Below are 15,903 nucleotides of genomic sequence, written 5' to 3' on the forward strand. Positions count from 1 at the left end.
TTTACCGGAATTCCACCATAAGATTATTTCAAGACCTGTAGGGCGCACGTATGAATTTATGCTAAATCTTGGACTTGATTGGAAACAGAAATGGACTTACTGCTTGACTCAAGTTCTCTTTTTAATGTACGCACACACACACACACACAGAAAGAAAATTCCAAACACACACACACACACGCCCAGCAGTGTTTGCACAGTGACGGTGAGGAGTAGCTGGCAGGTGGAAACTGGAAGCAGGTGCATTCAGTTGTGCCCGTCCATCATGCAGTGTGTTCACCTGCACATCTGCAAGTCAGCTTCACAATGGTCAATTCACTTCCCTTGAACAGACTTTCCCAGTTAATGATCTAGCAGGCCTTTTATTACCAACGTTTCAACTGCGCTCATTTCCACATCATATCAAAGAAGTGATATAAAAAAAACGTGTCTATAATCTTTTTGTCATATATTTTCTATACCCAAACAGATCTTTCAGTTTTTTTTCTTTTTTGAGCAACTACTGCCTAGAAGAGATATTGCCCTTGAAGGCTGGCTTTTCTTATGTTAATGCAAATGACAAAACAAGTTTTAATAAACATAAATTACTTTATTGAATGCAAATTTATCAGTTATGAAATACAAGAAAATGAAGTGAACACACAAGCATGGTACAAAATTGAAATAAGACATATCTGGACATTGCACTATAAAACACCGCCATAAAATGTTTAGGAAAGTTTAAAATTAATCTTCGTACAGTCCATTTACAGGGTTTGGATCACATATTAGGCAACCATGTCTCCATGGTGTAAACGTTAAAAAAAAAAGACATGTTCTTTGGTCCCAGCCGTCTTCCACTTCCAACCGTTTGGTGCTAATTTCTACTAATACTGCAAATGACATTTCTTAAAACCACATCTACCAACTGAGGTAAAAAAGGCACATTTTTGGTTTCAAAAGTAATACAATTTCAAGGCACAAATTCATATCATAACTTACAAAAAATGGCTTTGGCTGGCATTATTAACACTGTGGTAACCTTGAGTGCATGGCTTGCATTGTCATCCACATTACAGGAGTGGAGCTTCCTTGGAAATAACAGAGACAGACCGGCTTTTCCTATCTCCGAGACTCATGAGATTAGAAAGAAGGCTTGGATGTGGTCAAAATAGAGGCTTAAAGTCGTCTCCACCGGTGAAAAAAAACATAAAAACGACTAACTGATGCCATTCTTTTGTGATGACATACTTCCTCTTTTTTCCTAAGCTAAGCAAGGGCAGTGGAAGTCACCTGCTATCAACCAGCGAAGGTCACGGCTGTAGCACCTGTTAGCACCTCGTCTATCTACACCACAGTACCAGGGACAGCTGTGTGTGCGTATGTGTGTAGCGTATATGTGTGTGTGTGTGTGTGTGTTTTGAGGCATGCTGAGAGATCTATCCCACCCACGCACCCCTACCTCTCAGCAGCTGTGTCTAGGCCATGATCCTGAGCTGGCCGGCACCAGGACAGAGACGGGACAGAACGCCGGCACCTCTAACCCCCATGAGTCCACTACATATTTGGTCTTTGGAATGGGCACGTTAGCGACAAAGGGGCTGATATTGGGTGAATGTCAGTATTGCTCAGTTCAGTTTAGGTCCAGCCCCAAGACATCAATCAAGAACGGCCTAAAATGGATGGAAGTCAAACAAATCTGCTCCTCCTCTCCACGAAGCAGAGAAGCGAAGAGGCTTGTGAAATTCAGATCCATCATGAGGCTCGATTCCCTCCAGGTCTCTTGCAGCGGGCCGTGTCATGCTCTATGCGGTCTTGAAAGGTCGTCGACAGGCCGGCTTGGCTTGTACAGACCCTGCCCTCCCCCCTCTTGCTCCCCGCGGCCACTAGCCCTCCACTGCCCTGAGGTCTGAGCGGGTCCCCCTCTCTCTCTCTCTCTCTCTCTCTCACACGGCGGTGGAGCAGCACCCCGACGAGCTGTGTTTCTGCAGCAGGGACATGCGGCTGAAGGTGCGAGAGCAGACGCCGCACTGGTACTTCTTCACTTCGGCGTGGGTCTGCAGATGGGCCCGCAGGTTGGAGCGGTCTGCGAAGGCCCGGTTGCAGTGGGGGCAGGAGAACGGGCGCTCACCTGGTTGGGGGGGGGGAGAGACAAAGGGTCAGACACACATCACATGACTGCTGGCACTCCTTAAGATGAGGCTATAGCCTGTGGCAGGTGGTGCTAACGATCGTCCTCACACAATGACAACAGTCAGGCGTCTCCGAGTTCACAAGAGGCTTCCATTAACACCTCACATATCCTCCCTCCCCCCCAAACACACACACACACACACACACACACACACACACACAACACATTCTGAAGATAATGAAGAACCACATGGTAGGCTGGTGGGATCAGAGCCTGACTGAATTAGCATGATTCAATCAGAGCCAAATGAGATTAGTACACTAACAAGTTGCTGCTGGTAGTAAGTGCTTGGTGATAGCAGAGGAATCTTTGTAGCCTTTGTCACTGGGCCGTCCCGATCCTGTTGTCTTCCCCAGCAGCCAGGATAAGATAAACAGCCAGCGAGTCATTGTGGCATGGACATTAAACACAATGAGTGATCAATGAGCCAAGGGTCTACAGAAGGCTTCCCTATGTGATCACGTCTGCTGCTTCATTGTTGTGCTCATCAAACTGATTATAATGAATATCCTGTCCCCCCTCTCCCCCCACTCACTCACACACACACACACACACACACACACTTCAGAGCTCTTGGCCAAATGATGGCTGAGGGAGTGACACACTGACTCACAATGACAGCGGCTGAAATGCAGAGATTTGCAGTTTTGAGCAGAAGCATGTATGGTTTCGTAATCACTCACAACTCATAACTCAACCACACAATGAACCGTCAGCACACATGGAAGGACACGTAATGTTCCACAGTTTCTTTTGAGGACAGGATCACCCACTGGTGAGGCGGATCTTACCTGTGTGTGTGCGGATGTGGCCGCGCAGCAGCCACGGCCTGGAGAAGGCCTTTCCACAAGTGGTGCACACGCAGGGCAGGGTGTGCGAGCGGATGTGCATCTTCAGAGCCCCCAGGCTGGTGTACTCCTTGGGGCAGTGTTTGCAGAGGAAGGCCGGCCTGGCCGCCGCTGCGGCGGGGGCCTCTCTCTCCTCCTCTTCCTCCTCCTCTCGGGGACCGGCGTGGGCCTTGGAGCCGGTGCACTTCATCCGCTGCCGGGGGGCGTACGTGTGCGTGGGTTCGGGGCTGGGAGGGTCCGAGGTGCGCCCTTCGTCCTCCTCCCCGCTACTGCTGGCGTTGCTGCTGAGGCTGGACGGGGAGCTGAGGTCCAGGGGGCCCGGGGCGGCAGAGGGCTCTGTGGGGGAGGTGGGCAGGTAGAGGGCCGGCAGGACACTCAGGTCCCACACCAGGCCTGTTGTGAAGCAGGTGGCAGGTGAGTTGTCCCCTGATGGCAGCTCAGCGAGGGGATACCTCTCCAGTGAGGCGTCTGAGGAGGAGGAAGAGGATCCGTTCATACATACACACACACAGCCAGTATGAGACACAATAAAAAGGGCAAAGATAATAACTTAATTCAATTATGGACGAATAGAGAGCAAAACTTTATTCACCACTTGAAATATGTTTTAAACACTTTTACCAACTACATCTATTCTGTCTGTCGTGATTTTGGTGATAAAATCTTGTTTTTCTATCCGTTTACTGAGCAGAAAAGCTGGAGCCATGCACAAGTTTCATGGGCCGTTTCCTCCCACGTATTCACAAGGGCTTGTAACATGAATGGAGCTCTGTCTGGCTGCAGAAAGGGAGGAAAGTGCATCTAACGGGCCCCAACTTGATCGGGGAGTTGTTGGGTTTGTAGTTAAAGCAGGCACAACCGCTGGAAACTCAATAATTTAAAAAAACAGCTAATACACTTCACCAGATAGCAGCAACCACAACTGAGAAAACAGGTGGTTGCCTATATTAGTTTTACGCACTTACGTAAGGATGCTTTCATAATTGATACAAGCAATCAAGAGTTTTGGAACTCACCATTCTGACATTCCAGTTCACTGTAGTTTGGCTTTTGTTTGGCGAAATACTTTTTGACCAAGAAAGATCGAGGCATTTTCCCTTTTGGGGTGTTAACAATAATTGTGCGTAAAAGTATCCTGTGGTCACGACGCAGACTTTCACCCCAAAAAAAAAGGAAGGGAAGCGCGCTCCTCGGTTCCGTATGAGAACAAGAAGAGAAATACCATCCAAACAGTCCACAAGTTCGAGTCGACTCGTAAAACTTTACACAAGTGCGTGTGCACAGCGTTCATGCAGAATGACTAAATGCTGGCCTCTGTGCTGAAATAGTCTGACACAGGCAGTAGGGGTGTGCTCGCCCCGAGGGCCCACCCCACCTCCTATCACTGCTCAAGTGCGCAGGAAGGAGCCTTCATGCTCAGCGACAAAAAAACAAAAAAACAAAAACATGGGCCCCTGAGCGTTAATAGAGGACCATCAAGTGGTACTGACCTGCAAACAAGGCAAGGCGAATGAAGTGCACTTGTAGCAGTTACTTAATTATGTAAAAGACCACTTGGATGCAATCAAATTAAAATGTAGGGACACACACACACACACACACACACACACACACACACACGGACAGCCTTCTTGTCACCTTATGATTCAATTATGCAGAAATGTCCTAAAAAGTGCAAATGAACAGAAATGAACCTGGCAGATCCAACGCATGCATGCTAATATCAATATCAACTTATTATAATATGAAAACACACACATATGTGCTGAGAAACAGCAGGAGGGAAATCAGTGCTGCAGGTTTGGGCAATGATCATTTATTGATTCTCTTCCAGGTCGACTTTGGTCACATTGATTAGCAGGCCAATAGCCTATAATGGGGCAATGGTTCCCAAACTGGGGTCTAAATGAGGAATAGTTATACTTCGCTGTGATTTAATTGAATGGAACTTAGGACAGTGAGAGAATTATATAGAAATGTCTATTTTAATTTTAATTAATTTAGTTGACCAATTTTGCACCAAACCATATCTAACAACAAAAACCTTCTCATATGGGGGTTCGTGGCCTAATGTATACTCTCTATCAGTATGCACTGTTATCAAACATGTCACGCTGAATAAATTAAAGTAATCTACAGCTTTCAGTGCAGCTTACCCGTCTCCTGTCTGTCCTTTTTAACAAGTCCAGCAGAGTAACTGCACCATCTTTTGGAAGCAAGTCGCTAGCACTGAAACATGACGACCCACCACTTCATACCAAGCAACACCTGGTGGCGCTGTGTCACAGGCTTTTCCTTGGGTTTTTCCCTACAATCATAGAGCATCTCTTCCGCATTTCATTTGGATCTATCATGACTCTCCCATTATCTACACATCATGTATGGGCATTCATCACTAAACAGTAAGGGCTACTGCAATGCAATATGCTCTGAGAACAAAAAAGAACCAGAAACGTTTAGAAGGATTAGATAGAAATGGGCTATCACAGCAAAGCAGAAGTGCCTAGATAGCAATATTATAGTGATAAAATAGGAGATAAATACTATACAGTAGCCTATGATAAGGTCAATATAAGCATTGAGTAGCCTACCACAAATACACTATTAGTCCATGTATAGTTAGGTTACGGAATGAGGTGTGTGTGTGTGTGTTAGTGAGTGAGACAGGGACAGAAAATGCAGATTAATCAGAGAAATCTGCAATTCAGAGTCAATAGACCCACACTGGTATAGCTATATTCCAGTCACAGTATTTCATGAAGATGTTGTAGGTTAACCCATAGGTAGGTATAGGCCTATAGATAAATTGCTTTATTTTCCAATAAGATGAACATAAAGTACTTGCACTCTAACATAATGATCTTTTGATGGGACTCGTTGGATTATGCGACTTTTAAAATTCAGATCCCGCCCTGCATTAAACCAAACCGTTACCGCCGACCTTCCTTTAAATCCAAATCCCTCCCCCAAACTCCGGTCAGTGGGAACTGGGACTGCTGTACATCTGCAGCCTAAACACTTGTAAGCCATAAACAATAGGCCTATGTTCGTCTCACTTAGATAAAAGTGAGTTGCGCACATAGACTGTAAAAAAAAAAGTTGCGCACACAACAAAACACACAAAAAACAACAACATACCAACAAACAAACGTTTCAACACGTTGCAAACTAGAACGACGAACTGCAAAGATGTGTTAACTTGTGGCCAAGTGGCATAGGCTATTGTGGCACAGCCTGACATCCTATAAACTGTCTGGATCAGTAGAAAACTTTGATCAGATCAGTCTAATCAGCGTTTTACAGAGCAGCCTATTGTACTATGTTGTAAGAGGCAGTCGCATCTGACCAGCTATAAAATAGGCTACATGTAAAATACATTTTCATGGCAGTCTATTTTCACTAGCATTTAATTTCAGCATAGGCTAGAAGTCTTTCGATGAATTGGAGAGTCATTCAAAAATAATTAAATAAATAAATAAATAAATAGGGAGAGCGTCGGCTACACTAAAGGAACCCAAGGAAGCGAGAGGTTTCACTCCTGCCCACTTCCGTCTTCGCTTAAATCCCTTCTTTTTTGGCTGGCTGGGAGTCAATGAGAGTGTTTCCTATTCCCGTATTTGATTCAGCCAAACAGTGGGATATTTAATATAATCCCAAACTACTGATAGTTTTGTTAAGCCTAGATAAGTTTATAGTAAATAGTATAGTTTAAAAAAAACAATAAACTTTCTATAGCAGGCGGCTGGTGTCAGCAATTCTTGAAGTTTCTTGCAGAAATTAGCTGCTGTGTTATGCATTAGTTTGCAATCCTGCTGCTGGCTGAATTCAAATTTTGCACAGAGATGCTGTCTTGGTGTAGCGGACAAGAGTGACCACAGAGTGAAATAGGGTGGGAACTATCTTGGTAGTAAAGTTTAAAGTCTTTCTGACGTGAATCAAATCAAATCAGAGGGCTGAGCGTGCGACCTCCGCGGCTGTCTGATTGGTGCATTACTCCTAGTGGGCGGGGAAATGGGAGGGGTTGCTGCGTGTCAGTTGTTTTTCAATATTTAAAAAACAGTTGCAAACAAGACAGCACTCTTATTGCATCTAGTCATTTGGTTATTCAAATAATATAGTTATCAGTATCTAAGTCATAGTCTTCCGTGACCTGAGAAGGAACCTGTGAAAATCTGCCAGTTGACACAATGGTCTACCAATCAAACTGAGAGACTCTCCCCAGGTAAGGATGCTGCACGTAACCTTAGCGTTATGTTTATTATCATAGCTAGCTAACATCAATTCACGATTGTATAGACCTGCCGTGTGTTGGCAACCATCCCTCTTGGTGTGGATATTAAATTATTTATTTTCGACGCAGAGATTAAGATGCTGTTCTATTATTACCTCGTCTTTGTGCGGCTGGTCTGCTGGCTGTCGTTGCCTGCAGCCTGTCCTCATTTAGGCAAGTTGGCTTGCAGCTGCAGACCTTTTTGTTCTTTAACCTATTTAAACAGAGTCTCGTCTTGTGCGATATATAACACCGAGACTTCAAAATTTTGGCATCCTCACACCGCCGCTGACTGAAAATGTATGGGTTCGACCTATATAGGCTAATACTTCCATGGGTTCGACTGGCTGGGACATTACATAGACCATGCGATACAGTTTGGATGTTGTTTTGTTTTGTAGAGCCACTATTGGGCCAAGCCTGATCAGTTACCTACAGGAGTTTCAAGCCCTGGAAGAACTATGACAGGCTTGAAGCAGAGAAACAAGTCAAGCAACATGTTGAGGGGATTGTGTAATTAGGTCAATAGCCTGCAAAATGATGATGTAAATATTTTCTAAACGTGGACTTAAATTTCATCTACTCTCGTTGTGCATTTGAACTGTGCTCAGTGACTTTAATTCAGTGGTTATGAGGAGAGAATCTCTGTTGTTATTGAAGGACATCATACCACAATCCTGCAACCATGGGCGACATACTACTATTAGGGCCTGTTATCCTTATTATTTCCTTCATGTGTAACTTACTGCATGACTGGGAATACAGTTTATCACAGCAAAAACACCATTACATTGTATCTTAGTGTGCATCACAGAACATGGTTCAGTGTCACCTGCAAATACTGTAGAGTGGGACGGACAAACTAGCCTGTGCGTTGACGTGATGTTTTGGGGTGATAAATGGAGCAGTATTTTTGGAGGCCCCTCCCCCATGTCTAAAAGCAGATGGACTCTAACAATGAAACTGTGCAGTGGGGTGGGGTGGGGTGGGTTGATTATTCAAACCACTGTACTACAAGAAGTCTCATTGGCCAGTCGTGGGCACTCTAGTCAGCTGACTCAAGGTTGCTTGAATTTTGAATGAAATTATGAATGAATGAATGGCTTTCCTGGCATCATCCGCTCCATCACCGGAGGGATTAGATGTACCGTTACTTTCAAAAAGAAGCGAGGATGCTACATGACAACAATGAGCCAGCAAGTCTGGAGCACTGAGAGCCAGGACCAACAGATCTGATTTTGTTTTCCCTTCTCTTCATCAGCTAAAGACTCTCTTGCTACGCTTGAGCCTCCTGCTGAACAAAGGAGAGGAGGAAGACGGGAAAGAGAGAACAGGCAAACACCTCACCGATACAAAGGGAAACCAAACATGCTCAGAACAATCGCTCGTTTGCTTTTTGGGGGAGAGGAGGAGACTCCTGAAGATGTGAAGTCTGGAGAGGTGGTTGAAGAGGACTGGCTTCTAGTCAGCCATCAGGGTCAGTATTGCAGCAGTGCTAGATGGGCTGTTGCTTTTTTACTCTGAAAGGAATTTTTCTGTTTAGTGTGCGTAAGTATACTGTGTTACACGTTCACGCCGGCATAATTTATATATCATTCTGGTGTTGGCTATTCTTTCATCATTACAACTTGTCCGTGTGGGTGAATATCTTCTTTTTGACAAAGCTCCACTTGTGTCTCCACAGAGGCAATCAATGAAGTGAGTTCGGCAGAGGACCAGGATGCAGAGCTGGCCGACACCCGTCCATCAAACCCCGCTGTTCATGAAGACACCGATGCAAACCTAGAGACTGCTATCAGGTGAGAGAGGAAGAGAAGAAGGGAAACATTGCTGGTTGTTTAAAGGTGTTACGTGTAACATTGTAACATCATTAAATCATTGCCACAGAAATTTTGGCACATTAATATAATTACCGTAAGCAAACAAGACCATTGCCAAGAATTGTCAGCTTCTATAATCCTCTACACTGCATTTTACATTGTGTGTCACCATGTCAGATTTTGCGGGAAATCTGCTGGATCTAAACTTTGGTTCTACAAAGAGATATGAATTGCTGGTAGACTACATTTAGAAAGACTATTAACATTCGCTTACTTGCGTGTGTTTCTCTCCAGGATGTTAGAGCGAGAGCCCTCGGTTCAAAGCAGCAGCACTACCAGCCAGGTCATCAGTAGCTCCTCTGTGTCCCACGCTGAAGCCCTGGCCAAGGTGACACAGGTAACCCGTGTCCAGAGAGCTCAGGCCTGGGTGGAGCGCCATCACCTGTCCCGTAACGCCATTCAGCGTCAGAATTGTGCCCGCCAACGAAGCCAACACCACACACACAACACCTACCTCCACCAGCCAGGCCATCGCAACCCAAGCCACTGAGACTCTGGCCCCAGGGCGCCAAGCTTGTAACCAGAAAGTAATCTTTCAGACCATACACACAATGGCAACTCACATACAAACACATACAATATGCAATTTGCCCTCATTGGTGACAATAAATGCATGATTTCAACTCATTTTATACATTCCAGTATTTTCTTGTGCAGATTTAAGCTACACACCAAATGTCTATGTTCCTCATTTGATTCAACACTTGACAACTGTTACCAGTTAATAGGCAGCTAAAATGTCATTTTAACCTGTACTGTATATGACTTTGGAATGAAGATGTACATCTCATGAAATGAGGTACAATATGTTTGTTGTTTGTGTGCATGTGAATTTATACAGTATGCACATGATCTGCTAAGTGGTGTACTTGTGTACGTGGAAAGTCTAGCCTATGCAAAATGTATCCTCAAACATTTTAGGACAAAATGATGTGTACCTACATGTTTTTACTCGTATGCACTGATGGTGTACTGTTGGTTCAAAACCTTTTCATACAGCAATAAAATTAATGGACTTGAGGCTTGCATAATTTACTTAATACAAAACATTATGATGTCCAAACTATGTTGGAGCTGCTCAAAGTTTATGTCCCAGTGACAGATCACATGCAAATGTTGATGAGAAGATCTCATTGGTTGAGAGTTAATTGCAACTGCTGTGTTCTATTGCTGACGTGTTTGGCTGAGGGAGGGAGCAGTTAGTGGACAACTGGTGGAGACCTGCTACGTCTTTGAATCTTAGTTTTGAATCTAGCCTGATTTATTTTTTTTCCTTTTCAAATCGTTAGCCTTTCTGACTTAAATGATATGGTTCTTCCTTAGTAAACAGAATGAGAATGGATGTTTCCCCTGAAACAAAACTTAACAACAATCAATCAGCATTCAATTATAAGAGTTTTGGGGGTTCACCTCAGTTGACTGACGGCACACCAACCAAGGAATTCACCTCTGACTCACAGAGAGACCATGATGATTATACAGGTATGGTGTAAACCATTAAATGACTGGTTACCAAGATGCCACAGTTTCCACTGTGGTCAGGGTCTAAAATCTGTTCCCTTGTTCCTGCCGCAGACCTCAGCCATCTCCCAAACGAGATTCCTTTGAGACAGCTGGCCTCTGGTAGCCCCAAGTTGTCTGACGAAGGCCACTCCTGCCTCAAAGAGACAGACAATGACCCACTTCCTGGACGACCCAGGGCAGATTGCCCCTGGCAGGACACGCTCATTCCAATCTATGTTGCATCTGTCACCTTTGCCATAGGAGTCACCATTGCTTTGATCCTGCAAATTTACCTGGGGGAAAGTCTGGTATGCTACACATTATCCATCTAACACATGCAAGTAGAACCACAACTGTAGTCACTATATTTCTCCTCATTATAGTGGCTTCTCAGGTCTTTATAAAAGGTGTGCTGGTGTCGGACCATGAGCGCTGCACAGCGCTTGGCCAGAAGGTCCTTCAAGATCGAGGATCCAGTGTAGATGCAGCTATTGCTGCCACCCTCTGTTTGGGTGTTGTGCATCCACATGTGTCAGGTGTTGGTGGGTATGTGACTGAGTTATCATGGTATGCTTACTGTAAAATATGGTATATAGAGGTATCTGAGCATAAAATCACCTACCTTACATTCTTTTTTATGTAGAGGAGGGGTGATGCTGGTTCATGACATCCATAAAAATGAAACCAGGGTGATCAATTTTCAAGAAACGGCACCTTATGCACTCAAAGAGGAGATGCTGCAAAATGTTTCACAACTAAAGGTAATAAATGGGATACGGGGAGGGGAGGGGAAGGGTGAGCATTTAACTTCAGGATGTAGATGTTCATTATCTTTCTTCATCCATTCAGCCAGGTCTGCAAGTAGGAGTACCAGGCATGCTCAGAGGGTTACACCAAGCTCACAATCTGTATGGGAGGTAAAAGAGTAAAGTTTTACTTACGTTTTTTACCTATAAAGTGAAAGACATCTTACCACAAAATCAATTCCCTTATCAGAATGTCATGGGAGGATGTGGTCTCCAGAGCTGCTGAGGTAGCCAGAGAAGGTTTCAATGTGTCTCTCAGTCTCTGTGAGTCAAACCGCCCCTCTTTACGTTTTCTCACACTGATCTTATCTCATACTCACAATATAGGTCTTCACAGAGATTTGACAAATTTGTCCAATTCTACAGCTGAGGCCATATCAGAGGTAAAAGGTGAGAAGCTACCGGGACGTTTCAGGAACATGTTCTTCCCAGGCGGTCGAGCTCTGCTTCCCGGCTCGTTTCTGAGGATGCCGCGTCTTGCAGGAGTCCTGGAAGCTGACCTGTCTGACTTCTACAATGGGAACCTATCGCAAGAGATGGAGGATGAGGTGAGTGACATTTACACATTGAAAGGCCTGGTTACATGAATAAAACATAGTGGGAAATTTGCTGTTAGTGTAAGACTGTCTTTAATTGACTCCTGCAACAACAACCCATCCTCTTAACAACCTACGCTGTGTTCGCAGGTGCGAGCAAATGGAGGAGTCCTAAGCAGAGAGGACATCAGTAACTACAGTGTAGAAGTTGGACAAGCTGTGGAAGGCCTGTATCATGGTAAAGGCTATACTTCTAGACTGGACAAGTGTGTCTGAGTTTATGACACCTTTTTCCACATTGTATATCTTCACTTTTCTTTTAGAATTTAAAGTTCAAGTCCCTCCTCCCCCATCTGTTGGTGCAGCCTTGATATCAGCCCTCAACCTTTTGGAGGGCTTCCACCTCAATGAGAACAATAGTACAGCCAATGACACGTACCACTGGATTGCTGAGGTATTGGATCTCAACGCTTAAACATCATAAGGCTTATTTATGCTATGGCAGTGATTATAGAAATGCTACTTCTCCCATATAAAATTGACTGATGTTCTCCTTCAAGTCTCTCAAAGCAGCTCTAGCTATGGCCAGCGGTTTGGGAGACCCCATGCGTGACGCTTCAGTCACCGAGCTGCTCTCTGAGATGCTAAGGTAGACTATGCTAACAACATTAAATTATATTGTGACAGAGATCATGTTAATGTTACTTTTGTAGGTGTTTACCACAGCCAACCACAATCAACTTTCTATTATTATACTGCACAACAACAAAGTAACCCATCAGCACCCGTTCAGGAATTTCTATGAACTTAGTTTCCAGTGAATTTTCTCTATCTCCTAAAATAAAATATCTAGCCAGCTCGCTAAATATTTTTAAAAGAAAGCTAAAAACGTATCTCTTCACTTTAGCCGTTAACCAGCTATGACTTTCCCGATACAGGCCTTAAAGTCTTTTTTTTTTTTTTTCTTCTCACTTTGCTTCGCACTTATGCACTGCTGCACTGCTGCACTTCTTTTAAAAATTGTATTTTACTTGATTTTATGCATCCTATGTACTGTATTTTTTAACTTTATTTTTATTATTATTTTACAGTGGATTTTATTTTCCATCTTATGTTATGCATTCCTCATATTTTTACTATTGTTATTCAGTGGGTTTTATTTTCCATCTTATGTTATGCTCATTCTATGTCTATTTTCATGTGAAGATGCATTTTAAGTATTCTATTCTCCTCTTTATCTTATTCTCACTATCATTATCAAGTTTTATGTGAAGCACTTGGTGCATGTAATTTCTCTGTTGTAAAGCACTTTGAGCTGCATTTCTTGTATGAAAGGTGCTATACAAATAAAGTTTATTATTATTATTATCTCTGTCCTTGTTAAAGCAAGAGTCATGCTGATGTGCTGCGCCAGATGATCAGTTACTCACATGCATCTCCACCTGAGCATTACTCCACTGTCCACTTCCTCCAGGGTGAGTCAGTGGCTGGCCAGGTGGTGGTCATGGGACCAGACGACCTCACTGTGTCAGTGGCAAGGTGAAGTCCTACATAAATGATCCCACCAGGAGGGTATTTGTGGTTAGGAATGTATTGTTGGGTATATTATTTTCTCTTATCTGTCGTCTTTTGGTGTTGCAGTTCCCTGAGCAGGCCATTTGGGAGCAGAATCATAACCCCCTCAGGCATTCTCCTCAACAGCCACATCCTTGACTTCTCCTGGCCAAACAAAACCCAAGGGCCACTCCTAACCAACCAGGTATGTTACTGTGATAAATCTTACTCAATACAATCAGTCAGGGGTTTACTGTGCCAAGTGCCATTCCTGTCATTCCTGAGCAGTATTTTACTTTGGTATCACAGTCATAGCTTTTGGCATGCATGTCATTGTGTGGGTTCATGAGTAGTCAGCCATACCTATGATATTTCCCATTACTTGTTACCTGTGGCGATTTCCATTTACATGCTTATATTTTGGCGTCATCAGTCTGAAAGCCATACATAAATACATATACAGACTACAACCGGCGGAGTGACCAAGAATTGTTTTTCCCTATATGTTCTCATAATTTTCCTATATAGAATTTATCAATAAAAAGAGAGGGAGAGAGACAGTATGTGTGTGTGGTGCTTTAATGATTTGTTCTCTGGTTGCCTTTTGCTCTGTAGAGAAACAGAGTCCAGCCAGGGAAGAGGCCCCTGTCATCTCTCATGCCCACACTAGTGGTGCCACCCTGGCACAAGTGTGGGATCTATATGGCACTAAGCAATTCAGATGGAGACCACAGTTTGAGTGGGATTACCCAGGTCTGATTCACTTTGCACTACAAAGGTGTTTGTGTTCTGTTGCAATGGAAGTAGCTATTAGGGCAGCAATAGTATAAAGGGTTTTTGTAATGCAAAAGCATTTACCTTGTGCCTTTGTCATGTGTGTGCTTTAGGTGTTGATAAATGCATTGTCCTCCCATAAAGAGATAAATGAGAGCCTCTCCCTGGGAAGACTCCATCCCCAGCTTCAACCAAACAGCCTTCTTGTAGACTGTGAGTAGATGACGCAGTAGTCCTCCTCGGCCTATGCCCTTTGTTTTTGTCAGATTAGTCATTTTTTTATGTTAGTAATTTCCTGTTTAACCAAATCCTCCCTCATCAGCCGAATTTCCAGAAGAGGACGTGCAGATGTTGCACGAAAAGGGTCACATGGTTCAACGGGTGAAGACACTTTCTGTGGTCCAGGCTGTCCAGAGGAACAGGGATATTATTACGGCCATGGCAGAACCTCATTCTGCCATAGTTTAATGTTCCCAGAAATCTTATATTCCCCAAAGACATAGTTTGAAATGGAAATATTATCTGAATAGGCTGAACAGTGGGATGACAGTATGTAAGAATGTGGTGTATTGCCTCATCTGAAAAGTTGTTTTTGTCCTACATAGTAATGGATGCCATAACAGTATTGTACTCACTGGCCAACAGAGGGCACTCCCTAGTTTCTGTTGAAAGGTGGCACAGTTCACAATTCATATGATTTGTCTTAAAAACTGATTAAAGGAATAAACTCATTATGCTTGAGCTTCTCGTTGTCTGTCAATAGACAATTCCTCAGACAAAAGTTTGGTGTTGACTGGGGGGAAAGCCGTACAACACTGCCTCTCCATTGGTGCTTTGCTGTTACCATAGTCTAGAAAATAAGGCCTGTTACACAAAGGTGATGTGGAGTCAAGATACTGTAAGACATGCATACCAGTTACATCACAAGGGAGGATATGTCACATGTATTGAATTTGCATGCAGACAAACATGTCACTCAAAAGGGTTACTCTAGGCCTTGGCTACCATATTTTGCACAATGTGTACTGAGACTATTTCAAAAAATACTCTGTACACATTGTGGAAAGATGTGGTATGATTAATGGTATTATCAGGATATGGTGGCCTCCCTTGTGGTTTTGAAGATGTAAAAGAAGACTCAGTAAGCCAACACTGGCTTACTTATTTTCTGTCTTCATCAAACACTATGCTGACAGATGAAGCTGCAGTGAGCTTTCTGGATTATTTTAATGGCAATTCTAATAACACTGTACAGTTGAATAAATCCATACTGCCAAAAAAATAAATTTCACATATACCTCAGAATATGTTTAGAGATATGTTTCAACATCTACAAAAAACAATGGCCAAAAATATATTTGTACATGTAGACAACATTTATGTGAAAGCGATTTTGAACTCTGGAAATACATTCATCCAAACATATAAATCCAAAATATATTCTAGCCACTCAAAATACATTTTGAATGAATGTCATCTACATGCTAAAATACATTTTCACTTCAGAAATGAAATGTATTTTATCGAATTTTTTCCTCATGGAGATATCTTTAATGAGT

At 43.4% G+C, this 15,903-nt stretch overlaps 3 protein-coding genes across 3 annotated transcripts; 2 read left to right on the plus strand and 1 right to left on the minus strand.

The window, feature by feature from the left end:
* Positions 1-592: 592 nt before the first annotated feature.
* snai1a (snail family zinc finger 1a) lies at positions 593-4,323 on the minus strand. Its single transcript, XM_071917469.2, has 3 exons — positions 4,038-4,323; positions 2,965-3,489; positions 593-2,110 (listed from the first exon to the last, which is right to left on the minus strand). Exons 1-3 carry the CDS (start codon positions 4,111-4,113, stop codon positions 1,926-1,928), a joined length of 786 nt encoding a protein of 261 aa, XP_071773570.1. The 5' UTR covers positions 4,114-4,323; the 3' UTR covers positions 593-1,925.
* Positions 4,324-7,096: 2,773 nt separating this feature from the next.
* On the plus strand, positions 7,097-10,186 carry tp53inp2a (tumor protein p53 inducible nuclear protein 2a). Its single transcript, XM_071917471.2, has 4 exons — positions 7,097-7,243; positions 8,553-8,768; positions 8,976-9,090; positions 9,406-10,186. The coding sequence occupies exons 2-4, from the start codon at positions 8,660-8,662 to the stop codon at positions 9,659-9,661; spliced, it is 480 nt and encodes a 159-aa protein (XP_071773572.1). The 5' UTR covers positions 7,097-7,243; positions 8,553-8,659; the 3' UTR covers positions 9,662-10,186.
* A 502-nt stretch (positions 10,187-10,688) lies between these two features.
* Positions 10,689-14,870, plus strand: LOC139925929 (glutathione hydrolase 7-like). The gene is made up of 14 exons (XM_078283612.1): positions 10,689-10,977; positions 11,058-11,220; positions 11,318-11,435; positions 11,524-11,591; positions 11,671-11,744; positions 11,847-12,028; positions 12,167-12,254; positions 12,340-12,470; positions 12,577-12,665; positions 13,403-13,555; positions 13,658-13,775; positions 14,186-14,323; positions 14,458-14,557; positions 14,667-14,870. The coding sequence occupies exons 1-14, from the start codon at positions 10,689-10,691 to the stop codon at positions 14,810-14,812; spliced, it is 1,857 nt and encodes a 618-aa protein (XP_078139738.1). The 3' UTR covers positions 14,813-14,870.
* The last annotated feature ends 1,033 nt before the right edge of the window (positions 14,871-15,903 follow it).

The sequence above is a fragment of the Centroberyx gerrardi genome, chromosome 5 (genome assembly GCF_048128805.1).
Source record: "Centroberyx gerrardi isolate f3 chromosome 5, fCenGer3.hap1.cur.20231027, whole genome shotgun sequence".
NCBI lineage: Eukaryota > Metazoa > Chordata > Actinopteri > Beryciformes > Berycidae > Centroberyx > Centroberyx gerrardi.

Coding starts and splice junctions, on each gene's coding strand:
- snai1a (XM_071917469.2), bottom strand. CDS start 4,113: ATGCCTCGATCTTTCTTGGTCAAAAAGTATTTCGCCAAACAAAAGCCA. Junction 3,490..4,037: donor TGAACTGGAATGTCAGAATG/GTGAGTTCCAAA, acceptor CCTCCTCCTCAG/ACGCCTCACTGGAGAGGTAT. Junction 2,111..2,964: donor CCACATCCGCACACACACAG/GTAAGATCCGCC, acceptor CCCCCCAACCAG/GTGAGCGCCCGTTCTCCTGC.
- tp53inp2a (XM_071917471.2), top strand. CDS start 8,660: ATGCTCAGAACAATCGCTCGTTTGCTTTTTGGGGGAGAGGAGGAGACT. Junction 8,769..8,975: donor GCTTCTAGTCAGCCATCAGG/GTCAGTATTGCA, acceptor GTGTCTCCACAG/AGGCAATCAATGAAGTGAGT. Junction 9,091..9,405: donor AACCTAGAGACTGCTATCAG/GTGAGAGAGGAA, acceptor GTTTCTCTCCAG/GATGTTAGAGCGAGAGCCCT.
- LOC139925929 (XM_078283612.1), top strand. CDS start 10,689: ATGCCACAGTTTCCACTGTGGTCAGGGTCTAAAATCTGTTCCCTTGTT. Junction 12,255..12,339: donor TGTGGAAGGCCTGTATCATG/GTAAAGGCTATA, acceptor CTTTTCTTTTAG/AATTTAAAGTTCAAGTCCCT. Junction 13,776..14,185: donor GGCCACTCCTAACCAACCAG/GTATGTTACTGT, acceptor TTTGCTCTGTAG/AGAAACAGAGTCCAGCCAGG.